This window comes from Zea mays, chromosome 1 (genome assembly GCF_902167145.1).
Source record: "Zea mays cultivar B73 chromosome 1, Zm-B73-REFERENCE-NAM-5.0, whole genome shotgun sequence".
NCBI classification, from domain to species: domain Eukaryota; kingdom Viridiplantae; phylum Streptophyta; class Magnoliopsida; order Poales; family Poaceae; genus Zea; species Zea mays.
The window spans coordinates 271,552,190-271,576,501 of record NC_050096.1 but is presented as its reverse complement, the minus strand read 5'-3'; the positions used below and the strand labels follow the sequence as shown (position 1 = coordinate 271,576,501).

The 24,312-nt window shown below is 43.8% G+C and overlaps 1 protein-coding gene across 3 annotated transcripts; it reads left to right on the top strand.

The window, feature by feature from the left end:
* Positions 1–23,787, top strand: LOC100279294 (uncharacterized). Of its 3 annotated transcripts, XM_008674364.4 has the most exons (10): positions 2–797; positions 927–1,261; positions 5,348–5,432; positions 5,529–5,591; positions 5,743–5,900; positions 22,098–22,173; positions 22,257–22,316; positions 22,513–22,620; positions 23,136–23,403; positions 23,477–23,787. In XM_008674364.4, exons 1-9 carry the CDS (start codon positions 111–113, stop codon positions 23,334–23,336), a joined length of 1,773 nt encoding a protein of 590 aa, XP_008672586.1. In that variant the 5' UTR covers positions 2–110; the 3' UTR covers positions 23,337–23,403; positions 23,477–23,787. The 3 variants fall into 3 exon arrangements, 2 of the variants coding, with proteins under 2 accessions (NP_001352994.1, XP_008672586.1); NR_158727.1 differs by having other exon boundaries at positions 1–1,261; NM_001366065.1 differs by having other exon boundaries at positions 1–1,261; positions 23,136–23,384; positions 23,477–23,768.
* The last annotated feature ends 525 nt before the right edge of the window (positions 23,788–24,312 follow it).

Genomic DNA, 24,312 nt, shown 5'->3' with positions numbered 1-24,312 from the left:
CGATGCTGCGGCGCAACAGCGTGTGCGAAACCGAGTCCGAATCCCGACGCGCTCCGGCTCCCATGGAGCTTAGATTTTAGGTGTGAGCTGCTCCCCCTGTATGGATCCAGATGTTCTCGTGGAGCCGTAAGCAGTCCTCCTCCGGCTCGTCCTCCGGCCGCCGCCGCGGCGGGGCGGACGCCTCCATGGACTCCAGCAGCCGCGGCGGCGGCGGGAGCGGGAGCCGCGGACGGAGCCCGCGGTTGGATCGCCGCAACGCAGTGAAGCGCATCGAGTACGAGGCGAGCGCGGGGGCGTCCGCGTCGTGGTCGTCCTCGTCCTCCGCGGAGCAGCAGCGCTCGCCGGGGCTCCGGCCCTCGCGCTCCCTGGACCTTGCCCCCGGCGCGGACCTCCGAATCAGCGGGAGCGTGGAGGGGGAGGTCGACGAGCTCTGCCGCAGCCTGGGGCTCTCGGGGCCCGAGGATTTCGCCGTCCCCGTCGCGGCCTGGGAGGCGCGCAAGTCGCGGTCTAACTCCGACCTCCTCCCGCGCTCCCGCCTCGACCCGTCCACACCCGCCGACGAAACCTCGCCGATTGCGCGGGCGGTCTCGGCGCCCGGTGCTCAGCCGACTCGCTCCTTCCCTGCCCCCATTCCCGAGGAGTCACTCCACTCTTCGCCTGCTTCCACCGCCACCGAGTCGGCGGAGGAGCCTACCGTTGCGGCGCCCGAGGAGTCACCCAACGCTGCCCCTGCCTCTGCTGTCGTGGCTCCCGTCGGGGGTTTGCCCCTGCCTTCGCCAAGGAGGGGAGGCGGGGAGGTAGGGATACGGGGTGCACGGCCGCCTTTACTCTCCCCGCCTCCGCCAATTGGTGCACTAGCTCCTCCGCCAGTTAGGAGGTCCTTCGTTGACAATGACATGACTGGGTCCGCTTGGGACATTGTGCAGTCGTTTGCTCCCAGGGATCAGGGAAGTGAACTGGGACTGGGAGGAAGTGTCGACAGTCGTTGCAATTCGGACAAAGAGGAAGAGAATGATGTTGAGGATGGGGACGCAGCGGTGGAGGGCGAGCTGAAGGAATTGAGGATAGGAGAGACTTTCGAGGGGTTCACTGGAACTTCTTCATTGTCGACGACGAATGATGATGACGCGTCCAGTACAACCACGGAGGCCATGTTCATCATTTCACCGAATGGCAAGTTCAAGCGGAACATTAAATCATGGATGCGTGGTGCTCTTCTGGGAAGCGGCTCATTTGGGATGGTGTACGAGGGGATCAGTGAGTAAGTCCCCGTGCTTATGAATATTACTGTGATATCATGTTGTTTGCATAATTACTTTGTTACTCATCAGTCACCTCAAAATATAAGCCTTTGGTCTAATACCATCTCCAACCATTCCCCCCACATTTATCCCATATCTGTACTTTCTATTATATTTTACTACATTACCTCAAAAGATACTCCCCCCCCACATACATGATATCTCCAACCATTAACTGTATTCATCTCCCCATATATACTATAGTTCAGTTATTTGATATTTTTTCATCACTTTTTGAAGTTTTAAAAAAGCATAGACTATTTGTACTACTATACACATCGTTTTCAGATTACAGTACTTAAAAAAGGGGTTAATATCACAAAGTAATGGAGTAATTAAAGTGTGGGGGGGAGATTTGAACTCACCCCATATACGGGGGAGCTGCCTCTCTCTCCCCGTATGGGGTGGGCTGTGGGGGGAACCTATGGAGGGGGGTTTTCACCCCAAAAATCACCCTACGTGGGGTGGGGAAGGTATACAGGGCACCGTTGGAGGTGGCCTAGTATATACATATTGTTGGGGTACGAAACTCAGGGTCCTCGGACCCACAACTAAAGGGCTTACCTCTGGGTTACTAAACCCCTATCCTAGTGGCCCTTCGCGGGGTAAACTGACGGGTCGAACGAGCTGGGGAACTAGCTGGGGGGGGGGAGCCGATCAAGACCCACTCGAGTGGGTCTGGCGAACTCAGGTTGGCCACACCTAGTGTTGGGAATTGGGCCGGGCTGGCCTGGGCCCATCGTGCTTCGGGCCAAATGGGCTTAGGCCAAGAAGGCCCAAAAACTTTTGGGTCGTGCTGTGCTAGCCAAAGAGTAGAAACAGTGGTCCAGCCCGGCCCCAAAGCACATCATGCCTTCGTTGGGCCGTGCCGGCTCAAGCTCGGTCCATATATTTGAACCACATAAGTCCAAATATTACAACCACATAAAGTCCATAGCTTATTAAATTAAAGATATTAAACAATGCGAGGATCATTTGACCACATAAAGTCCAAACATTACAACCACATAAAGTCCATAGCTTACTAAATTAAATAAATTAAACAATATGAGCTTCATTGGGCCGTGTCGACCCATGCGAGTGAGCCATGTCGGGGCCTGACAGGCCAGAATTTGAGGCCTGGCCTAGGCCCACCTTCGGGCTGTTCTAGCCCGGCCATATTATTTCGTGTTGGACCGTGCTTTGGGCTCCTGTTTTTGGTCCGTGCTCGTGCTAGCCCAAAAAACCCGACCTATATTCCCAACAGTAGCGATTGTTTGGGAATAGTCCCACATTGTGTGTTGTGGGTGGGCAAACATCACTTATATGGTTGAGGGTGCAACCCCCTAATGGGTAGCTTTTTGGGGGAGTGTTGGCCCAACAGACCTAAAGCCCGCTGCTATGCGTTTGAACGCGTGTGTCGCGACCCGACGACCTGGGTGGGCGCCTCATGTATGCGGGCGGCCCGACGGGCGCGCCATGTGTCGGCCAGTTCCAACAATTGGTTTCAGGGCCAGGTTGGCCCAGTTCATTCTCCGACAAATCTCAGCTCACAATGTGAGGGGGAAATTGTTAGGAATAGTCCCACATTGTGTGTTGTGGGTCGGCAAGCATGGGTTATATGGTTCAGGGTGCAACCCCCTAATGGGCTAGCTTTTTGCGGGAAGTGTTAGCCCAACAGACCTAAAGTCCGCTACTATGCGTTCGGGTGCGTGTGTTGCGGCCCGACGGCCTAGGTGGGTGCGCCGTGTGTGTGGGACCCGACGGTCACGCCATGTGTCGGCGGTCTGGTTCCAACAGCCACACCACCAGCTTTACGTACCCCTCATTAACCACGCCAACTGGCAGAGTGCGACACAGGTAGTGTTGGTCTTCCACCCACTCATGACCTACGAAACCTAGGCCTGGATCCCCCTACCCCTAGATGCTCTACGACCCTATATGAGATATGGAAGGGACCGCCAGGCATGCTACAAAGAAGAGGGTCGGTGTAGGGAGAGTTACAGACAAAATCCAGTAATGATGGCACTTGGACTTTCGTCGCCAGCACGGATCACGCCTTTCCTAGGAAATCTTGAAGATATGACTAGGACTGGGCAAAAAACCCGAAACCCGAACCCGGAATACCTGAAGCCGAACCTGAAATACCCGAAACCCGAATTTTGTTCGAGAATTTCGGGTAGCAACTTGCAAAACCCGAATTTATTTCGGGTATCACAATCGGGTACCCGAAATACCCGAACTTTCATGTGTCATGTACTCATGTCATGTTTAATTATTAATTTGTACATCTATAATTATGTGTAAGTGTGCATAACTTGTGATTGTAGATTGCTTGTGTTTTATATATCCATGTATATCATTATTCAAACTATATTTTATACTAATTTAATAGGTTGTATGTGTTTTCATGAAGCCAACACAACAGTTCGGGTAGTTCGGGAATACCCGAACCCGAAATTTCGGGTACCCTAATTTTCGGGTATTGTAAAACCCGTTGTAATTTCGGGTATCGATTCTCAAAACCCGAAATTTTAAATACCCGAATTACCCGACCCGAAATTTTTGGCTAACCCGAACGCCCACCCCTAGATATGACATAAGACCCACGCGGGAAAGGGCACCGACACGCGACCAGATTTATCGAGGACGGATCCATTTTTTACCTTATATTATGTTCCCTTACGGAAGAAGGCATTGTAAGAGGTCCCCTCCTTGATCTATAAAAGGAGGGGTCGGCCTCATGAGAACGGAACAAGATGAATAGAACACCACACAAAGAGACTTGATAACTCCTCCCTCTCTCGCTCGTCTGTATCCCCTACTACAAACAATCAGGTGCAGGTAGCGCAAGCCACCAAAGACCGGAGTAGGGACATTCAACCCGAACCAGTATAATCCTCTGGGCCTAAAACACACATACACAAATTTACTCGTCGGTGCTTATTCGAAACACCGACCCATATTTTATAAGTTGTTTTGTTCTTTATAGTATTAGGCGTAGTCCAAATAGCCCTTTGTAATAAGGGTCTGTTTGGATCATACATTAAGGTGCTCAACTGTTGTTGGGTGCTAAAGTTTAGCACTTCACTTTTAGCATCTTTTAGCACTCCTATTTGGATCTATGAGTACTAAAAGTGTAGTGCTAAACTTTAGCACCATGGATCCAAACAGGCCCTAAGCTTGAACATCTTTTTCGTTTGGTTCCTGAATCCTGAGTTTTCCTCTAGTAATGATTTAGGCAGTGAACAAGACGCTATGTTTTCACAATTAATTTAATATATTGAATTAAACTAACATCTCATAGCTCAACGAGGAAATAGGAATGTGGGTCACAAAGTTTCAATTGACACCTTCTGAACTTAGTAGCCAGGTTCCCAGATCGATGGGGTCGAGAAACGGGAACGTGATACGTGGTATGGGAAGAGGCATTAAAAGAAAACTTGAAAGGGTGGAATATACCTAAAGATTTAGTCTTGAATAGGAGTGTATAGAAAATAACTATCCCAACTTGCTTCGGACTACGTTGGAATTCATGGAGTCATGTGATATTTTCCTCTAGGTTGTCTCTAGTCGGGAGGGGGGGGGGTGCTAAGAGTAGGAGTGGTAATGGATCACGATCCAAATGTTTCTTCACGATTTGTTTGACCCCTTAATTAATTTTAGTTCGAAAATGAATAGAAATAGAGCTCGGTCCAAATACGATCTGATCCTTAAATTTTATAGTGTAGAATTTAGAGCCCATTACCACCCTAGCTAAGAGTTTCTACTACTTTCCCTCTCCCTTGTATAGTTTCTTCTCTCTTTTTGATGAAATGATACGCCGTACGCGGTTCTCCAACATGTTAGAGAACAAAGTAATCGGTAAATGGATGATTTTCTTTCATAAAAATACTTTACAAATTGAATGCATGAATGATACATCTCAGGTGACATTGAGAACATGTTTCACTTGAATACCTGATCATAGAATCGAAGTCAAACACCAGTTGAAATAGTGTAAAAGTGTGCTCTTTCTTTTGTTGCTTCATTAGAAATATCTTAAACTCATGCCAATGAATCTGCAGTGAGGGTGCATTTTTTGCTGTGAAGGAAGTATCTTTGCTTGACCAAGGAAGCAACGCACAACAATCTATTGTTGCACTTGAGCAGGTTATAGCTGCTGATTAATCTCATAATATCATCTGTTCGGTTAGGCTACATTTGTCACTAATCTCCAGCTCTAATTTTGAGTTTTGTCTTTTTCAGGAAATTGCACTCCTCAGTCAGTTTGAACATGAAAATATAGTCCAGTATTATGGAACTGACAAGGCACTCTCCTATTCTTTCAATACTGCCTGTTTATTCATTTAGACAAGAGATGATTGGATTTAACTGATTGTTATGACATTTGCACCCTCTTTTATATGCATGTCTTAGTGATATTGATAAACTCATGTGATCCATTTATGTTTCAATGCAGGAAGAATCCAAACTCTATATTTTTATTGAGCTTGTCACACAAGGGTCTCTTTCATCCCTCTATCAAAAGTATAAACTACGAGAATCACAAGTCTCTGCATACACAAGGCAGATTCTTAATGGATTGGTTTATCTCCATGAGAGAAATGTGGTCCACAGGTACAAAGATGCCCATCATCTAATATTTTTGGGGATAAATTAATGTTTTCAGTGCTGTAGTGGCAACAACTTGTTTTTTAAATCTTAAGTCCAACAAAGAGTAATGCCATGGAAGAAAAAATGTTTTTTTAGCCCATGTGTTATTCTGTTGCTAATTGCATATTTAGAGAAACAAACTTATTTTCTCATCTCTACTTCTAGAACTACATATTGCCCTGGTCCACCTTTTTATGAGTGTGCCATTCAGTCATATACCAGAGTCACAAAGTTTGGAGGTTATGTTGTTCCTCATTGTTGGATTACTGTGTTTGTATCTGTGTAAATGGGCTTTAGCCCAACCCATACTCTATTAATATATATGCACATGTCTACCCTAAATTAAGGTTAGGGTTTCCATTTCAGACTCTATCATGGTATCAAGCTTTCTCCTCTCCCTCCTCTCCCCTAGCAGCCAGGCAACCACCCCTCCCTCTGGCAACCTGTAGGTCGACCGGTGCCCACCTCCGCGCGACATGGACCACCGTGGGATGTACCCCCTACCGGTTTCCTTCCCCACCCGACGATTTCGATGAGGACGTTTCCTCGCTCCTCCCCACCTCTAGACCTCGATTCTCTCCTTGACGTCGCTCTCGTCGACATCCCTCCTCTTCCCCTACCCCTGGTCTCGACGACATCTTCCGACGACATCTTCCGCGCCATGCGCGACCCAGTCGCCTTTGCCTGTGCCACACGCGGCCTTGCCTCTTCGACCATCTTCGACTCGCTTCTCCGGTACCGCCCGTGTCTACCAGCGGTGTGTGCGGTCCGATCCACAAGTCCACTCTTCTGACGAGTCGCTCCGTGCCCTGGCCCGCTCCCATGATGAGCCACCAGTGCACCATCCGGTCGCCATCCACCGCAACCCCGCCATGTCCACCCAATGGTCACATGCGATCAGCCGATGTTCTCCAACCAATCGATCGTTTGGTGCTCATGACCACCGCCACTCCGCCTCCCTCGCTTGTCCTCTCATCCATCTATAGCGCGCTCGCTGATACACACTAGCTTCGTGCTATGGAGGAGTATGAGGCCTTGTTGGTTAACCACGCCTGAGATTTGGTGGTGTCACCCATGCACCAACGTGGTCACCGACAAGTGGATCTTCAATCACAAACTCAAGGCCGATGGTACCCTGGTTCAGTACAAGCTCTGTTGGGTCCTTCGAGGCTTCACTCAGCGTCTCGGAGCCCACCACCGTTTGGACCATTCTCTCCCTCACCCTCTCCCGGGACTAGGCGGTTCACCAGCTGGACGTCATGAATGCCTTCCTTCATGACACTTCGACCGAGACGATCTACTGCAGCCAACTCGCCGGTTTCGTCGACTCCACTCGTTTGGATATGGTGTGTAAGTTTAATTGCTATTTGTATGGCCTCAAGCAGGTGCCGCGGGCCTGGTATAGTCGCTTTGTCTTCTACTTAGTCTCCCTCTTTGTCGAGGCCAAGCCGGACACATCTCTGTTCTTCCTTCAACGCAACGACAACACTATTAGTCCTGCTCTACACCGACGACATCATGCTCATGGCGTCCAATGCCGCCCTTCTCCAGCACACGATCGCCTCCCTGCAGCGTGAGTTCATGATGAATGACTGTCACACCCGTTTCCAAGGACAGAGCCGGGTGCATAGCATATGTGTGCCAGGATCTATTTCCACACATATGTTGACATCACAAGTGTAATATATCAAAAGAACAATGCATAAAAGCGTAAATAACGACTTTATTAACATATTACACTTCAAACAGACATAATGTCTTAACCTTTATTCATCAAAGTACAGCGAACATGGACATCCATCCACAGGAAGATGACCGGAGGTATCACTAGACTAGCATCCATGGAGTTGAGCATCATATCTTCATCTGCAAACTTCTGATCAAAATTAAGCAAGGGTGAGCTCACTTATGGTCGGGGCTCAGCAAGTAGGGGAAAAACTAATGCAAGGTAACAAGGTGAGGCTAATGTTGAGCAGTAGGCATTTTAGTTGGTCAACATTTTATTAACAACACCTGTCTTACTAATAAGTGTGAATCCCAAGTATTCCCATTAAACAAAAGTATATGAGTATATCAAAAACACTTAAGTGAAACCACTTAAGCAAACCATTGGTAGATCATCGGATCTCGATTTATTTCCATCTTCAAGTTCAATTATCATGTGAGGAGTCCAGGCTGCTCATAACCGTGAGCACGGCTGATATATCAGTTTTACACTCTGCAGAGGTGGCACAACTTTACCCACAAGCCATGTATCCCCTCTAGCCTGGGTCGGCCAAAACCCGTAAACACTTCCGAGGTGAGTGGCTAGGGATCCACTATGAGGCTTTCACAAAATACACTTAATACGAAGCAACCCGCTAAGGTTTCTAAAGACGATGGTGGTGGCCCCCTGGGTGAGGTACCTTAGCCAAGAATACGTCCCCATGTTAACGTGGGCTGCCAACACCTACCGCTCCCCCTCTTGCCCATATTTCAGGTAAGGTTGCCAGGCACTAAGCATATAAAGCTAATTACCAAAGCCAGAGCCATGATAGCACTTGTGGTTGCACTGTTATCCCGGGTGGTCACTCCATGTTCCATTTAATATGCAATGATCTTGTTTAACCATCGGGTTAACAACAATAATGTAAACTTACCATTTTGGAACATTAATATCATAAGCGGGAGTGACTGCATAAAGTTAAGTTGTAGCGATAGCATAGCTACGAAGGTAAAGTATAATTCCCAGGTTTGATCAAGGAATAAGGTTGGAAAGGTTAGGTGTATCTGAATAGGTAATCCATCAAATTATGCATATATATCCAAAAGAATAAACTTTATTAAATGTATTGTTTGGGATCAAACAGAGTATGCAGAGGGAGAAGTCCACTTGCCTTGCTTATTGAAAACTTGAGGTTCTTCCACGGAATAGCACTTGATTCTCAACTATTAGATCAATCACTGAATATCACACAAACAAACAAGAAGAACAAACACCACTCAATAACATACAACATTCACCATACGTAAAGTTAAAAGAAAGCCTAACGAAAAGAGAGCGTTCGCTTTTCAAAAACATCGCAAGTAATAGCTATAATAAGAGGGTATTCTTTTCAAAAAATGTGTGATCTATACTTTATAAAACAAGACATGAGCTTGAAAATATCTTAATTAAAATATACAAATATTAGGTTCACCAAATTAATCTTTCATAAAACGTCATATGTGATATGTCTAAGATTAAGGGTTTATAGGGTGATAAAACACGTTATAACAATATTAAACCTTTTTAACTTTTTAGAGAAGATATATGTTATATATCTAAGATTAATGCGTTATGAAACATATTAAACATTGATTTATGAAACATTACAAAACATATTGTAAAATATTTATTGATGAAAAGATATTATATAGGCCTAATAGAGTTTTATGTGGAAGGATGATTAAACAAATAATTATATTTATTTTCATTAAGAAAATACATGGCCTAGATAGGTTTTTATGCAACAGATAATTAAACAATTAATTATATTCACTTTTTCTTAAGAAAACACTAGCCTCCATTTTTATTAAGAACGTTATATACAAAACAACATCTAAACTAACATTTTAATTATAAACTAACGTGAACATTAATTTTATTATTTTATTCTTTAGGGAAAACTAAGTAATATAAAAATAATATGGACTTAATTTGATGGATGGTTAATCATGCCTAGAAAACTAATTAAGTAATTATAATTTAGAAACAAATGATCTAATTCATTAATAAGGAAACTGCATTCGATATTATATAAACTATCATTTTAGTTTACAAAACCAAGAAGACTAGTTAATCCATTTTAACACTTATTTTAGGAAAAACCCTATATTACTTTTAAACATTGTGAGACATAATATATCATCATTTATAAGAACTTGAATATAAGGCTAAATCAATTTTATTGGAAATATAATTAGACATATATTTATCTTTTATTTTTATTAAGAAATATATGGTCTACATATTCTTTTAAATTTCTATTTAAGATGGCTATATCTAAACATCTATAATAAACATTGTTAAATTCTGAAAAACATGATATTTATTGTAAATGTCATTTAATATTTCTTTATAACAATCGTAATTCAAATTAAACTCTGAAAATATGTTAACTGTTGGATTAAAATGCTTATCACATAATTATGAAATTAACAAAGTCATTTCTATTATTTGGATTCCTAATATTCAGTTTATTAAAAATAACAAACGTCACAAAATCCGAACAATATAATGTGTAGACGGGAGGGTAGCGTGCAAAAATAAATCATGTCTTCTACCTTAGATCACGTCAAGGGTAGGCGCGACAACGATGGAGCAGACGTAGGGAGCTTAGGGACGATGCAACAACGGACGACGAGGCTTCAACATGGTGGCTCGGAGCGTTGGGAGAAATCGACGTGTCCAGCAACACGGTCGGAGCCGCGGTGCAAGCAGCAGCAATCAGAACAGGAGGCGAGCTTCTAGGCCACGACGTCGCAGCTAGCGCAGGTACGACACGGCTGTGTCATAGCAGTAGCAGCAGCATGGTGGCAAGAGGAGAGATGGCGAGCAGGGGGCAATGGAAGGAAGGGCTTCGGCCGCTTTTATAGGCGGGTAGAGGAGGGACAGCGAGGGGACGCCGGGAGGTGAAGCAAGGGCGTCGACCGTGGCATTCACTGGTGGTAGCCGAGTGGCTGCGGCAGTGGAGAGAGGAGTGTTGTACTGTTAATGGAGGAGGCGAAGAGGCGGGTGGCGCTGCATTGATTGGATTCCACAGAGAACTAACGAGGTAGCCATTAATGGCGTTCAAGAAACATCGCGCACTAGTACTCGCACAGGAACTGGAAACGCCACCGCGGGCTGGCTGCTGCGCACTGGAGCCTACGTCCGCGGGGGCCGCCGCGAGGGCTGGGGCGTGCTCTCCGCGTCACGGAATATGGGAGAGGGGAGCTAGAGCGGCTGCAGGCTCGGTCGAGCGGCACATGGGCGCATGCGTCATGCGAACAGCCAAACGCTGAGGGATTGAAGACCAATATGACACAAGGGCCCCACATGACATAGTAAAGAAGAGATGAGGGAGATAGGGAAAATACACGTATGGGAGCTAGGCTCGTGCGTTTTTTTCTTTCTTTCTTTATTTCGAAATTATTTTTTCTTTTTTATTTACAAATTTTTTAAATAGGTAATTCATTGAAAATTATAAATAAATATTTTTTCTAAAATATCTCAAAAAATTATAATAATATTTTTATAAATAGAATACATAATTTAAAGAATAGATAATTTTAGGGAAAAAATCTACTATTTAAATAGATTGGGCTCCAAAAAAATGAATAAATCAAAATGAAGTTTTCACAGATACCTACAAACGAAACCTATGCATATTCTAAAAACCATATTTTAACAACTCCTTTTTATTTTATAAAATGAGATTTCCTCACCAAATTAAATTCATGTATTAGATTTACAAATCGAGTGAAACAAAGTTTGTGCTTCGACATGAATGCATCAAACAATTGATAAAATTTTATTTACTCAAAAAAAATTGTTCAATTTATTTATATCACCATTTTATTTTTTTTGAAAACATAAATATTTTTCCTTTCTATTGGAAACCAATAAATTATTGGGTTGCTTTTGATTGATGGATTTAGGGTGTTACAAAATCTATCCCCCTAAAAAGAATCTCGTCCTCGAGATTAGGGATGGCTAGCAAGAAAACAAAGGCGATACATGGTTATTCATAGGTGGTTCACACCGGATTGTTCCAAACTTAAGAAACTCATTCCTTCCTTGCTCCGCAATTTATACTAATCAGGCGACCCTTATCATCGTAATTATAGACTGGCTGGTCTCCTAGATTATAGCTTTCCTCTTCTAGTATTTCAGGCGTTGTCTTGATGCTAACTGGGGACTGCTTCGCGGACTTCTTCTTAAGTCGGTCTAGACGCTTCTTAGGGCATTGACGAATGATATGTTCTTCATTCTTGCAGTAAAAACAAGCACCTCTTTGCTTTGAGTTCTTTGCGAGTCAACTTTGCTTGACCAACAGGTGATGAGGGATGATTGGGGGTCTGTATCTCATATAGCTGAGTCTGGCTTGACTCTTCTATTTGGGTATCCATGTGTTTCGGGGCTTTTGCTTGTGGTTGAAGTGGACTACTCATGTATCCAAAGATTTTCCTGTTCCTTTTGTTGTTCTTCACATTGTTGATAGAAGTTTCTGTACATTTTTGTTCATATTTCATGTCTGAAGACTGAGATAGCTTTATCTCAGGGGTGATCTGTAGTGAACTCTTCTCAGGACAATTACGGAAGTAATGACCTTCACGTCCACATAGATAGCAAGCTTTTCTTGCGGTTAATTCTTGACTTTTTCCATGTTTCCCTTTTTGTTTCTTGGACCTGATGCGACGACGGGGCTGTAAGTGTGTGTAAGTAATAGTCCATCCATCAATGTACACTCATGTGTTTCTTCTTAGGGTTGGGCATCCTTGTGATGTTTCCTTTTTGGAAAACCTGGCAATTCATCGTTTGATAGTGCATCTTCTACTAGTTGTTCTTGGGAAGACATCTGTCTGTTTATGCCAGAAAATAAAATCCGGTTCTTCTGTTTTGTGGTTTCACTTTCGTTTGTACTGATCTGGCGACAAGGAATTCCATAGTACTCACAACAACAACATGTTCCAAGGTCACTTGTCTGTTGGTTTGGTTGTTCATCCTTTTGGGTCTTGAATGTCTGTTCATCAACTGTTTTATTTATAATATTGTTTTGACTTGTCAACACACCACATTCTTTGCACTTAGTGACATCACTTGTAGTTGACATTCCAAGGTCTGACATCTGTATGGGTATGGAAGAATGGAAGGGACTAAAGGGTTGAGCAAAGATAGATTATAGAGAGCAGAGAAAACCCATCTATCTAAGGTTTTTCCTAGCTAATTGATGCCATTGTGGACAAAAGTCACACAATACACCAACAATCATTACAAAGAAGCAAATCAAACATAGTCACAAAGATAACTAACATGAACTCAAACATATCAGCACAACATAACTCGATGTTATTCATTCAATCAAAAGGCAATCTTGCCTAGGGAAAAACAATTTCTTATAGTTTTTTTCGAAAGGCGGGACAAGGTTAGGAATAAGGAAGGGATTATAAAATTAAGGAATCAGATAAAAAAATGACAAGGAGGTAGACAAGATCCAAACATTATTGTTAATGACCAAGAGTGAAATAAGATAACCACTAACTGGTGAAGCGAGGATAAATTATACAACCAAGGATATGAGAAAGTTTTTTTTAAGGATACAAAATATATAAAGGCGTTATCAAGGAGAGTAGAGAGACAAGGGTTCGATATATTGAGGTAAATATTGTCCAAAGATGACAATACAATGGCAAGAAAGAAAGAGTAGAAGAAATCAAGGGTTATATAAGAATATTTAGAAAACAACCACAATATAACGTTGTCTTTACCGATCTAGTCGAAAACTCAGTACTATAGAGCTATCCTATCAACCTAACCAAGAAGAGTGGCAATAGATCCAAGAGATCTATAACGAAAACTTCTTGCGGGGCGGGGATAAGACAGAGAATGGGGCATCTTCAATAGCTTCTAAAGGGTTCCTTCCGGTAGACTTCACTTCAAATTCCACAATCGTAACTTGATCATCTTGTAGTGCTTCTGAGTAGAGTCTTCTGATAGACCAAAATTAGACTAGAAGAGTTGAAAATAAAAGAGACGAGTTTTGATATAAAGTAAGTTTTTATGGAGGACAATATGTCAAGCTTTTGAAAGACTGATTTGGCTTTCCATTTCTAACTAATCTAGCGACCTACGGTCACATTGCTTTGATACCACTTCTGTCACACCCGTTTCCAAGGACAGAGCCGGGTGCATAGCATATGTGTGCCAGGATCTATTTCCACACATATGTTGACATCACAAGTGTAATATATCAAAAGAACAATGCATAAAAGCGTAAATAACGACTTTATTAACATATTACACTTCAAACAGACATAATGTCTTAACCTTTATTCATCAAAGTACAGCGAACATGGACATCCATCCACAGGAAGATGACCGGAGGTATCACTAGACTAGCATCCATGGAGTTGAGCATCATATCTTCATCTGCAAACTTCTGATCAAAATTAAGCAAGGGTGAGCTCACTTATGGTCGGGGCTCAGCAAGTAGGGGAAAAACTAATGCAAGGTAACAAGGTGAGGCTAATGTTGAGCAGTAGGCATTTTAGTTGGTCAACATTTTATTAACAACACCTGTCTTACTAATAAGTGTGAATCCCAAGTATTCCCATTAAACAAAAGTATATGAGTATATCAAAAACACTTAAGTGAAACCACTTAAGCAAACCATTGGTAGATCATCGGATCTCGATTTATTTCCATCTTCAAGTTCAATTATCATGTGAGGAGTCCAGGCTGCTCATAACCGTGAGCACGGCTGATATATCAGTTTTACACTCTGCAGAGGTGGCACAACTTTACCCACAAGCCATGTATCCCCTCTAGCCTGGGTCGGCCAAAACCCGTAAACACTTCCGAGGTGAGTGGCTAGGGATCCACTATGAGGCTTTCACAAAATACACTTAATACGAAGCAACCCGCTAAGGTTTCTAAAGACGATGGTGGTGGCCCCCTGGGTGAGGTACCTTAGCCAAGAATACGTCCCCATGTTAACGTGGGCTGCCAACACCTACCGCTCCCCCTCTTGCCCATATTTCAGGTAAGGTTGCCAGGCACTAAGCATATAAAACTAATTACCAAAGCCAGAGCCATGATAGCACTTGTGGTTGCACTGTTATCCCGGGTGGTCACTCCATGTTCCATTTAATATGCAATGATCTTGTTTAACCATCGGGTTAACAACAATAATGTAAACTTACCATTTTGGAACATTAATATCATAAGCGGGAGTGACTGCATAAAGTTAAGTTGTAGCGATAGCATAGCTACGAAGGTAAAGTATAATTCCCAGGTTTGATCAAGGAATAAGGTTGGAAAGGTTAGGTGTATCTGAATAGGTAATCCATCAAATTATGCATATATATCCAAAAGAATAAACTTTATTAAATGTATTGTTTGGGATCAAACAGAGTATGCAGAGGGAGAAGTCCACTTGCCTTGCTTATTGAAAACTTGAGGTTCTTCCACGGAATAGCACTTGATTCTCAACTATTAGATCAATCACTGAATATCACACAAACAAACAAGAAGAACAAACACCACTCAATAACATACAACATTCACCATACGTAAAGTTAAAAGAAAGCCTAACGAAAAGAGAGCGTTCGCTTTTCAAAAACATCGCAAGTAATAGCTATAATAAGAGGGTATTCTTTTCAAAAAATGTGTGATCTATACTTTATAAAACAAGACATGAGCTTGAAAATATCTTAATTAAAATATACAAATATTAGGTTCACCAAATTAATCTTTCATAAAACGTCATATGTGATATGTCTAAGATTAAGGGTTTATAGGGTGATAAAACACGTTATAACAATATTAAACCTTTTTAACTTTTTAGAGAAGATATATGTTATATATCTAAGATTAATGCGTTATGAAACATATTAAACATTGATTTATGAAACATTACAAAACATATTGTAAAATATTTATTGATGAAAAGATATTATATAGGCCTAATAGAGTTTTATGTGGAAGGATGATTAAACAAATAATTATATTTATTTTCATTAAGAAAATACATGGCCTAGATAGGTTTTTATGCAACAGATAATTAAACAATTAATTATATTCACTTTTTCTTAAGAAAACACTAGCCTCCATTTTTATTAAGAACGTTATATACAAAACAACATCTAAACTAACATTTTAATTATAAACTAACGTGAACATTAATTTTATTATTTTATTCTTTAGGGAAAACTAAGTAATATAAAAATAATATGGACTTAATTTGATGGATGGTTAATCATGCCTAGAAAACTAATTAAGTAATTATAATTTAGAAACAAATGATCTAATTCATTAATAAGGAAACTGCATTCGATATTATATAAACTATCATTTTAGTTTACAAAACCAAGAAGACTAGTTAATCCATTTTAACACTTATTTTAGGAAAAACCCTATATTACTTTTAAACATTGTGAGACATAATATATCATCATTTATAAGAACTTGAATATAAGGCTAAATCAATTTTATTGGAAATATAATTAGACATATATTTATCTTTTATTTTTATTAAGAAATATATGGTCTACATATTCTTTTAAATTTCTATTTAAGATGGCTATATCTAAACATCTATAATAAACATTGTTAAATTCTGAAAAACATGATATTTATTGTAAATGTCATTTAATATTTCTTTATAACAATCGTAATTCAAATTAAACTCTGAAAATATGTTAACTGTTGGATTAAAATGCTTATCACATAATTATGAAATTAACAAAGTCATTTCTATTATTTGGATTCCTAATATTCAGTTTATTAAAAATAACAAACGTCACAAAATCCGAACAATATAATGTGTAGACGGGAGGGTAGCGTGCAAAAATAAATCATGTCTTCTACCTTAGATCACGTCAAGGGTAGGCGCGACAACGATGGAGCAGACGTAGGGAGCTTAGGGACGATGCAACAACGGACGACGAGGCTTCAACATGGTGGCTCGGAGCGTTGGGAGAAATCGACGTGTCCAGCAACACGGTCGGAGCCGCGGTGCAAGCAGCAGCAATCAGAACAGGAGGCGAGCTTCTAGGCCACGACGTCGCAGCTAGCGCAGGTACGACACGGCTGTGTCATAGCAGTAGCAGCAGCATGGTGGCAAGAGGAGAGATGGCGAGCAGGGGGCAATGGAAGGAAGGGCTTCGGCCGCTTTTATAGGCGGGTAGAGGAGGGACAGCGAGGGGACGCCGGGAGGTGAAGCAAGGGCGTCGACCGTGGCATTCACTGGTGGTAGCCGAGTGGCTGCGGCAGTGGAGAGAGGAGTGTTGTACTGTTAATGGAGGAGGCGAAGAGGCGGGTGGCGCTGCATTGATTGGATTCCACAGAGAACTAACGAGGTAGCCATTAATGGCGTTCAAGAAACATCGCGCACTAGTACTCGCACAGGAACTGGAAACGCCACCGCGGGCTGGCTGCTGCGCACTGGAGCCTACGTCCGCGGGGGCCGCCGCGAGGGCTGGGGCGTGCTCTCCACGTCACGGAATATGGGAGAGGGGAGCTAGAGCGGCTGCAGGCTCGGTCGAGCGGCACATGGGCGCATGCGTCATGCGAACAGCCAAACGCTGAGGGATTGAAGACCAATATGACACAAGGGCCCCACATGACATAGTAAAGAAGAGATGAGGGAGATAGGGAAAATACACGTATGGGAGCTAGGCTCGTGCGTTTTTTTCTTTCTTTCTTTATTTCGAAATTATTTTTTCTTTTTTATTTACAAATTTTTTAAATAGGTAATTCATTGAAAATTATAAATAAATATTTTTTCTAAAATATCTCAAAAAATTATAATAATATTTTTATAAATAGAATACATAATTTAAAGAATAGATAATTTTAGGGAAAAAATCTACTATTTAAATAGATTGGGCTCCAAAAAAATGAATAAATCAAAATGAAGTTTTCACAGATACCTACAAACGAAACCTATGCATATTCTAAAAACCATATTTTAACAACTCCTTTTTATTTTATAAAATGAGATTTCCTCACCAAATTAAATTCATGTATTAGATTTACAAATCGAGTGAAACAAAGTTTGTGCTTCGACATGAATGCATCAAACAATTGATAAAATTTTATTTACTCAAAAAAATTGTTCAATTTATTTATATCACCATTTTATTTTTTTTGAAAACATAAATATTTTTCCTTTCTATTGGAAACCAATAAATTATTGGGTTGCTTTTGATTGATGGATTTAGGGTGTTACAATGACTTGGGCCTTCTCCACCACTTCCTTGCGGTTGTCGTGGAGCGTAAGCCCTAGGCCCTCTCCTTTCACTAGCGCATGTATGACGTCGACATTCTAGAGCAGGCTGGCTGTCAGGACCTAAGGAGGCCCACAGAGGGGCTGCGGTAGCAGCAGCCATGGGCCCTAAGGGGGATTAGATAAGGATAGTTAGAGATAAGATTAGTTGAGATTATTTAGGAGATTAGTTGAGATTATCTAGGAAGGTTATCAGTTAGTAGTTTGTTGAGAGTTTTTAGGAGATAAGGATCTCTAGCTAGATAGGGGCAGCCAACCGGCCTATTTATGTAATCAATGGATGAGAAATAAAGCAGGCAAGAATTAGAAGGGAGAAACCCTCATCTTGCTCGGCCGTGGGCATAGGCCCCCGGCCGACGTTCCTGCCATCAATACCCCTCTCCAATCCCTCACCGATCTAGCGACCATAACATCTGGTATCAGCTAGCTTGGGTTTCGATCTGATCCCATGGCTTCTGCTGCCAATTTCGTGACGTCATCCTGGCAATCGGCGTCCCCATCTCCATGGACAACGCCGCATGTCACCTTCGTCACGCCGTCCTGGCAACCGACGTCCCCATCTCCATGGGCTGCGCCGCATGCCACCTTCGTCACGCCATCCTGGCAACCGACGTCCCTATCTCCATGGGCAGCATCGCCTGCCAATTTTGTCACCACATCCTGGACGCCGGCGTGCCCATCCCCAGGGACAACGCCAAATTTCATTACATCATCTTCGTTGACGGCGTCTCCGTCCCCATGGGCGACGCCACTAGGGGCAGCCACGACTCAGCAATCACCAGCTCCATCGATGGGAGATTTGTGGACCAACATAAGGGCTGATCTCACAAAGATGCAAGGGCTGCTGCAAATCAAGGCAGCAGTGCAACATGAGCAACACCAGCTAGCGCTGTCCGCATGGCTTCGGACGCCGGCGGCTGTGGGCATACAAGCTGCTGCTCGTGGCTTCCTTGCATGACAGAAAGTGCGGGAGATGCGCCGGCAGATGCTCAAGGCAGCCTTGGTGACGGTTGACCTCGGCACACGTCGGCGCGACCTCACCTTGTCGGACGGCTATCAGCAGTGGCACCAGGCCGCTATCTCGAAGTGCGAGCATGATACGTGTCCCGCGGGCGACGAACTTCAACTCTACGGCAGCGGCGGTAGGGAAGACACTCACCTCGTCATCAACAAGGGCACACTATTTAGCGCCACCACATTCCGCTACCGGCCGCCACGAGGGCGCCTCCGCTGGTTATTGTTGCGACCTATTCCAGGTGCCCATCCATGTGCTCCCCTTTCGTGCAGATGGCGTCCATGGGATCCAGGTGGTTGCACACGTGCGTGTTCGCCTTATCTTATGGGGTAAAAAAATCAGATTCGGAATAATAAGATAAGCCGAGATGTAAAAGGCTTGTCTTTTAGGTGTTTGGTTTTGGGTCAAGTAGACTTGGTCTTTGAGCACCCGTTATGCGGCAGCTCGAGGGCGAGCTGCTTGTCTAGGAGGGGTGTAGTGTCAGGACTTAAGGATGCCCACAGAGGGGCTGCGGTAGCAGCAGCCATGGGCCCTAAGGGGGATTAGATAAGGATAGTTAGAGATAAGATTAGTTGAGATTATTTAGGAGATTAGTTGAGATTATCTAGGAAGGTTATCAGTTAGTAGTTTGTTGAGAGTTTTTAGGAGATAAGGATCTCTAGCTAGATAGGGGCAGCCAACCGGCCTATTTATGTAATCAATGGATGAGAAATAAAGCAGACAAGAATTAGAAGGGAGAAACCCTCATCTTGCTCGGTCGTGGGCATAGGCCCCCGACCGACGTTCCTGCCATCAATACCCCTCTCCAATCCCTCACCGATCTAGCGACCATAACACTGGCATGTCCGACTGCAAGCCTTGCTCCACGCCTGTTGACACTCATGCGAAGGTCTCCGATGACGACAGTGTCTAGGTCGATGACGTGAAGGCCTATCAGAGTCTTGTCGGGGCTCGACATTACCTCACCTTCACCCGTCCCGATATCGCCTACGCGGTCCAGCAGGTTTGCCTTCACATGCACACCTCGTGGGAGCCAAACCGGTGAAGCGGATTCATCGCTACCTCAGTGGCACCCTCGACTATGATCTTCTTTTTCGGCCCTCTCTACCTTCTGAGCTGGTTATCTACATCGACATTGGTTGGACCGGCTGTCCTGACATGCGCTGGTCCACCTCTGGCTGCACCATGTTCTTGGGAGCCAACCTCGTCTTCTGGTTCTTGAAGTGGTGGCCTTTCATCTCCCATTCTAGCACTAAGGCCGAGTATTGCGTTGTGACTAACGGCGTGGCCGAGGTGTTCTAGCTCCGTCAATTGCCCCGAGAGCTTCATATCCCTCTCGCACATGCACACTCGTCTACTCGACAACGTCAGCCGGATCTACCTCTCCACCAATCCTGTGCAGCACAAGCACACGAACCACGTGGAGATCGACCTCCACTTCGTTCGCGAGGCACGAGCGTGTCGCTGTTGGTGATATCTGTGTTCTACGCTGACCACTTTGCAATTCACCGACATCTTTACCAAGGGGCTCCCATGCACAATGTTCTCGGAGTTTCGGTCCAATCTCAACATCTGCACAGGCTAGAGTTGTGATTGTTGAGGGGTGTTGGATTACTGTGTTTGTATCTGTGTAAATGGGCTTTGGCCTAGGCATGCTCTATTAATATATATACACATGCCTACCCTAATTTAGGGTTAGAGTTTCCATTTCAGACTCTATCACTCATGTTTCGTAAATAAAAATTCAAAACCCTAAAGCCCCCCACCAGAAACCTCACCCCAAACTCTAGCTCCCCGCCGTCGGCCTCCCCCTCTTCTGGCGGCGGCGAAGGCGACAGCGGCGCTCAAGGCCCGCCCCGCGTCCCACCTTTCCTCCCCCTCTTATCTTCATCTCGTTCTTGGTGTCTTGTCGCTTCCGGTCTCTTCGGGCATCGTCAGTCCGGTCACCGCAGGCACGGTTTTTCATCGGCGAGTTGCGAGCGCGGCCGGCACTGCCGTTGCGGGCGTCCCTGGCGGCAGGCGTCATTGCTTCCCATCGGTGGTTGTCGTGGACACTGCTGGCCTGTCCCCCGCTGGCACTACTCTCCGTCGGTGGTTGACGCAGGGTATCCCGGCTGCCTCAGGGGCCGCTCCCCTTTGGCATCGTCGGCCTCTTCTGGCGCTATCTGTGCCGACAGATCTAGGGGTCATGCCTTCGGATCTTGTGCCTTGGCGTTGGACACGATGGTTTAGGTTGTTCCTTTTGCCCTTGGTCGGCGGTCGGTTGCCATTGTCGTCTTGCGGATGTCGGCTCTATGGCATTCATCGGATTGACAAGGTGACTCTATCTCCTCCTCGCAACGACGTCTTCATAGCAAGTGTTGTTCATACATACTTTGTGGCTTGTATCATCTTAGCATCGATTGGCGACTTTGCTTACTCAGACGATGCATCATCTTTTGATGGATCTTGTGGATTGATTTGTGTGCCAATTGGCGTGTTCGTGAATCAGTCGTCGTAGATATGCTCATCTATGGAGTGTTGTGTCTGTCGTAGAGTTTGTGGTCGTTGGGCTAAGACTAAGTGGTATGACGGCACTAGCTCAGTTTGTGGGTGGCGACTATATTTTGGATCTCCGATATGGTGGCACTATGTGTATCTGTTTCTTCGATTTCAGGGAGAAATCCCTAGGTCTGACCTTAGTTTGTTGTAGCCATTGTTTGAAATTCGAGGATCCGTTCTCTATGATGAAAACCTAGGGTCTGGCCTCAATTGGTTGGATCATTACAACGGCGGTGTGTGAGCGTATCATATTCTCTTTGGAGGCGTTGTTGTTGGAGAGCCCTCACGGGATCAAAATGTTGCTTTGTTAGTGGCTGATTTGAAGAGCCCTCGCGGGATCCAAATGTTGCTTTCTTAGTGTAATTGTATCACTCGATGTAATTGACTAAGATTAATAAAAATTCCTTTTCCAAAAAAAAAGCTGTGTATCCTGGTTGATTCTAAAACTTGATACTGATAGTTGTCGAATAGTAAAGGTAGTGCATTATCTTTCTTAATTGTGTTCATTACTTTTGTGGGGACATGGATATGTCTGCTTGATCCTTCTATTTGACTCATTACTTTCTGCTGCTGAAACAATTGCTTCATATGCAGAGATATCAAATGCGCCAATATATTGGTCCATGCAAATGGATCTGTAAAGCTTGCAGATTTTGGATTGGCAAAGGAGGTTAGCCTTCGTCTTTCTGCTCATTATTTCCATGTTCTCAGTGTCATTGTCTTATGGTTGTAGTTTTCTTGTTCAAATTTCAGATGTCAAAAATTAATATGCTAAGGTCATGCAAAGGAAGTGTTTACTGGATGGCACCTGAGGTAACTAAGTGGCGTTCTTGCAAAAGACAAGAAACCATTGGAAACTCTGCCATAGCCCCCTGAACATTCTTATTACTTTTTGTGTGATTAGCATTCTTTGTATTGAAAACTATCTATTTTGATATCATTTTTCACAAGATAATACTTGTGTATCTCTTGTGTGCAACATACTCAGTACTCACCTTCGCATTTTCAGGTTATTAATCCTAAAAAGATGTATGGGCCTTCAGCTGATATATGGAGCCTTGGCTGCACCGTGTTGGAAATGCTAACCCGGCAAATACCATTTCCTAATGTCGAGTGGGTATGTCATGTTTTGATTTTCAATATTACAGTGAATTAACATTGATTTACTCATACTTTTCAAATATCTGCATGTTTAGATGTTATTTACTGTGTTGGCCTTATCTAATGTCTAGAATGTTGAACAATTGGTCGAGAAGACTTTAGAAGTTATGTTGAAGAGAGAAAAAAAATTATTCCTGTATTTTGCAATAAATTAACATTAGAATGTTAAAAGTTTCCTCTCTTCTGTATTTATTTAAGCCTTTTTTTTGTGGAAAGTCTTCTCTCTTGTCTTTTATTGAAGGACATTGTTTGTTTTTCTTGCAAGCTCGTATCTTTTGTAATCCTACGAAGATGGACTTGCTTCTGTCTCAGTGAAGGCTTTTCCTTGATTTGATCACTTGTGCGAAAATATAACACCTTAACTAGTGCATGAGATCATTATATATGTAATATGCTTCTCCCTTGAAGCTGTAACCTAGTTTGCCCAGTATTGGTTTTCATGTCTCTATAACGTTGCTTTGTTACTTGTAGACAAATGCTTTCTTCATGATTGGAAGAGGGGAACAGCCTACTATTCCCAACTACCTGTCTAAGGAGGCACAAGATTTTATTGGCCAGTGCGTAAGAGTTGATCCTGAGAGCCGGCCTTCTGCGTCACAACTTCTGGAGCACCCATTTGTTAACAGACCACTGCGAGCTTCATTTGAATCTTCGTCTCCACCAGCCATCTGATTCTAGTATTGATATAATGGGGTGTTTCTCGTTGAGGCCAATGCTCAGGTCACGTACTCACGTGTTGGTAAGTTTCTCCCTTGTACAAGGGGAATGATCAAGGTTCCAGACACTAATTAATGGGCATGTATGCTTTGCAGATCTTCATGATCTACACTACTGGTTCCAGAATGGAATTACGTGGGCTTGTTTAGGATGTAGTTTAGTAGCTGTAGTCCGTAGGGTTGGTGGGCAGCATTGCTCTGTGGTTTTGTATTCTTTGGGGTGTTCTTCATTGGGCAAAGGGTTTTCTTCCTGGTTATTACGTAGATTTGTGTAAACTTGTAGGTAAAAGGGCTGCAATTGCCTCTGGGCTCTGGTGTAGGTTTAGCCGATGTTTGTGAATGTTTGACATCGCCATTCTTTACGTAAATGGTTTTGTTGCTCAAAAAAGCATCCGGAGCATTGAATCCCCCTGGTGTTACTTTTTTCTTCGTCGCATCGGAAACTGTTTTTTTCCTTCTAATTTATCATCCACGGGATTATTCTATTATCTAGTTCTGTCATCTGCTGCTGATGTCTTGTTACATGAGCTCATCATTACCATAACAACTCGCAATGGTTCAGCCGTTCAGGAATATGGACGCGCGCCATGTTTATGAATAGGCTCCTTGCACACTCGGCTTTGAACTGTACTCAGGTGTCCTGTCTCTCTGTCGACGCGGGATAATGGAGATGACGAGGAGGCCATGGCCAACTCGGTCTCCTGGCTGGCAATAGGCACTGCCGCCTGCCGGGCTCGGACAAGGCCCGGAGGGCGGCCCGACTGGCCGGTGGTTTAGTGCTCGGGCATGCTGGCATGCTGCGCGATGGCAGAGATGCGAGGCGCGGTGCGGTGGGCGCAGCGTGCACTCGTGCAGGGCAACAAGGGCCGCATGGGAAGCCAATGGTGGGGTAGGTGGGGTGCGCGGTTTGGGCGCGGCCGATTTTGGCTTTG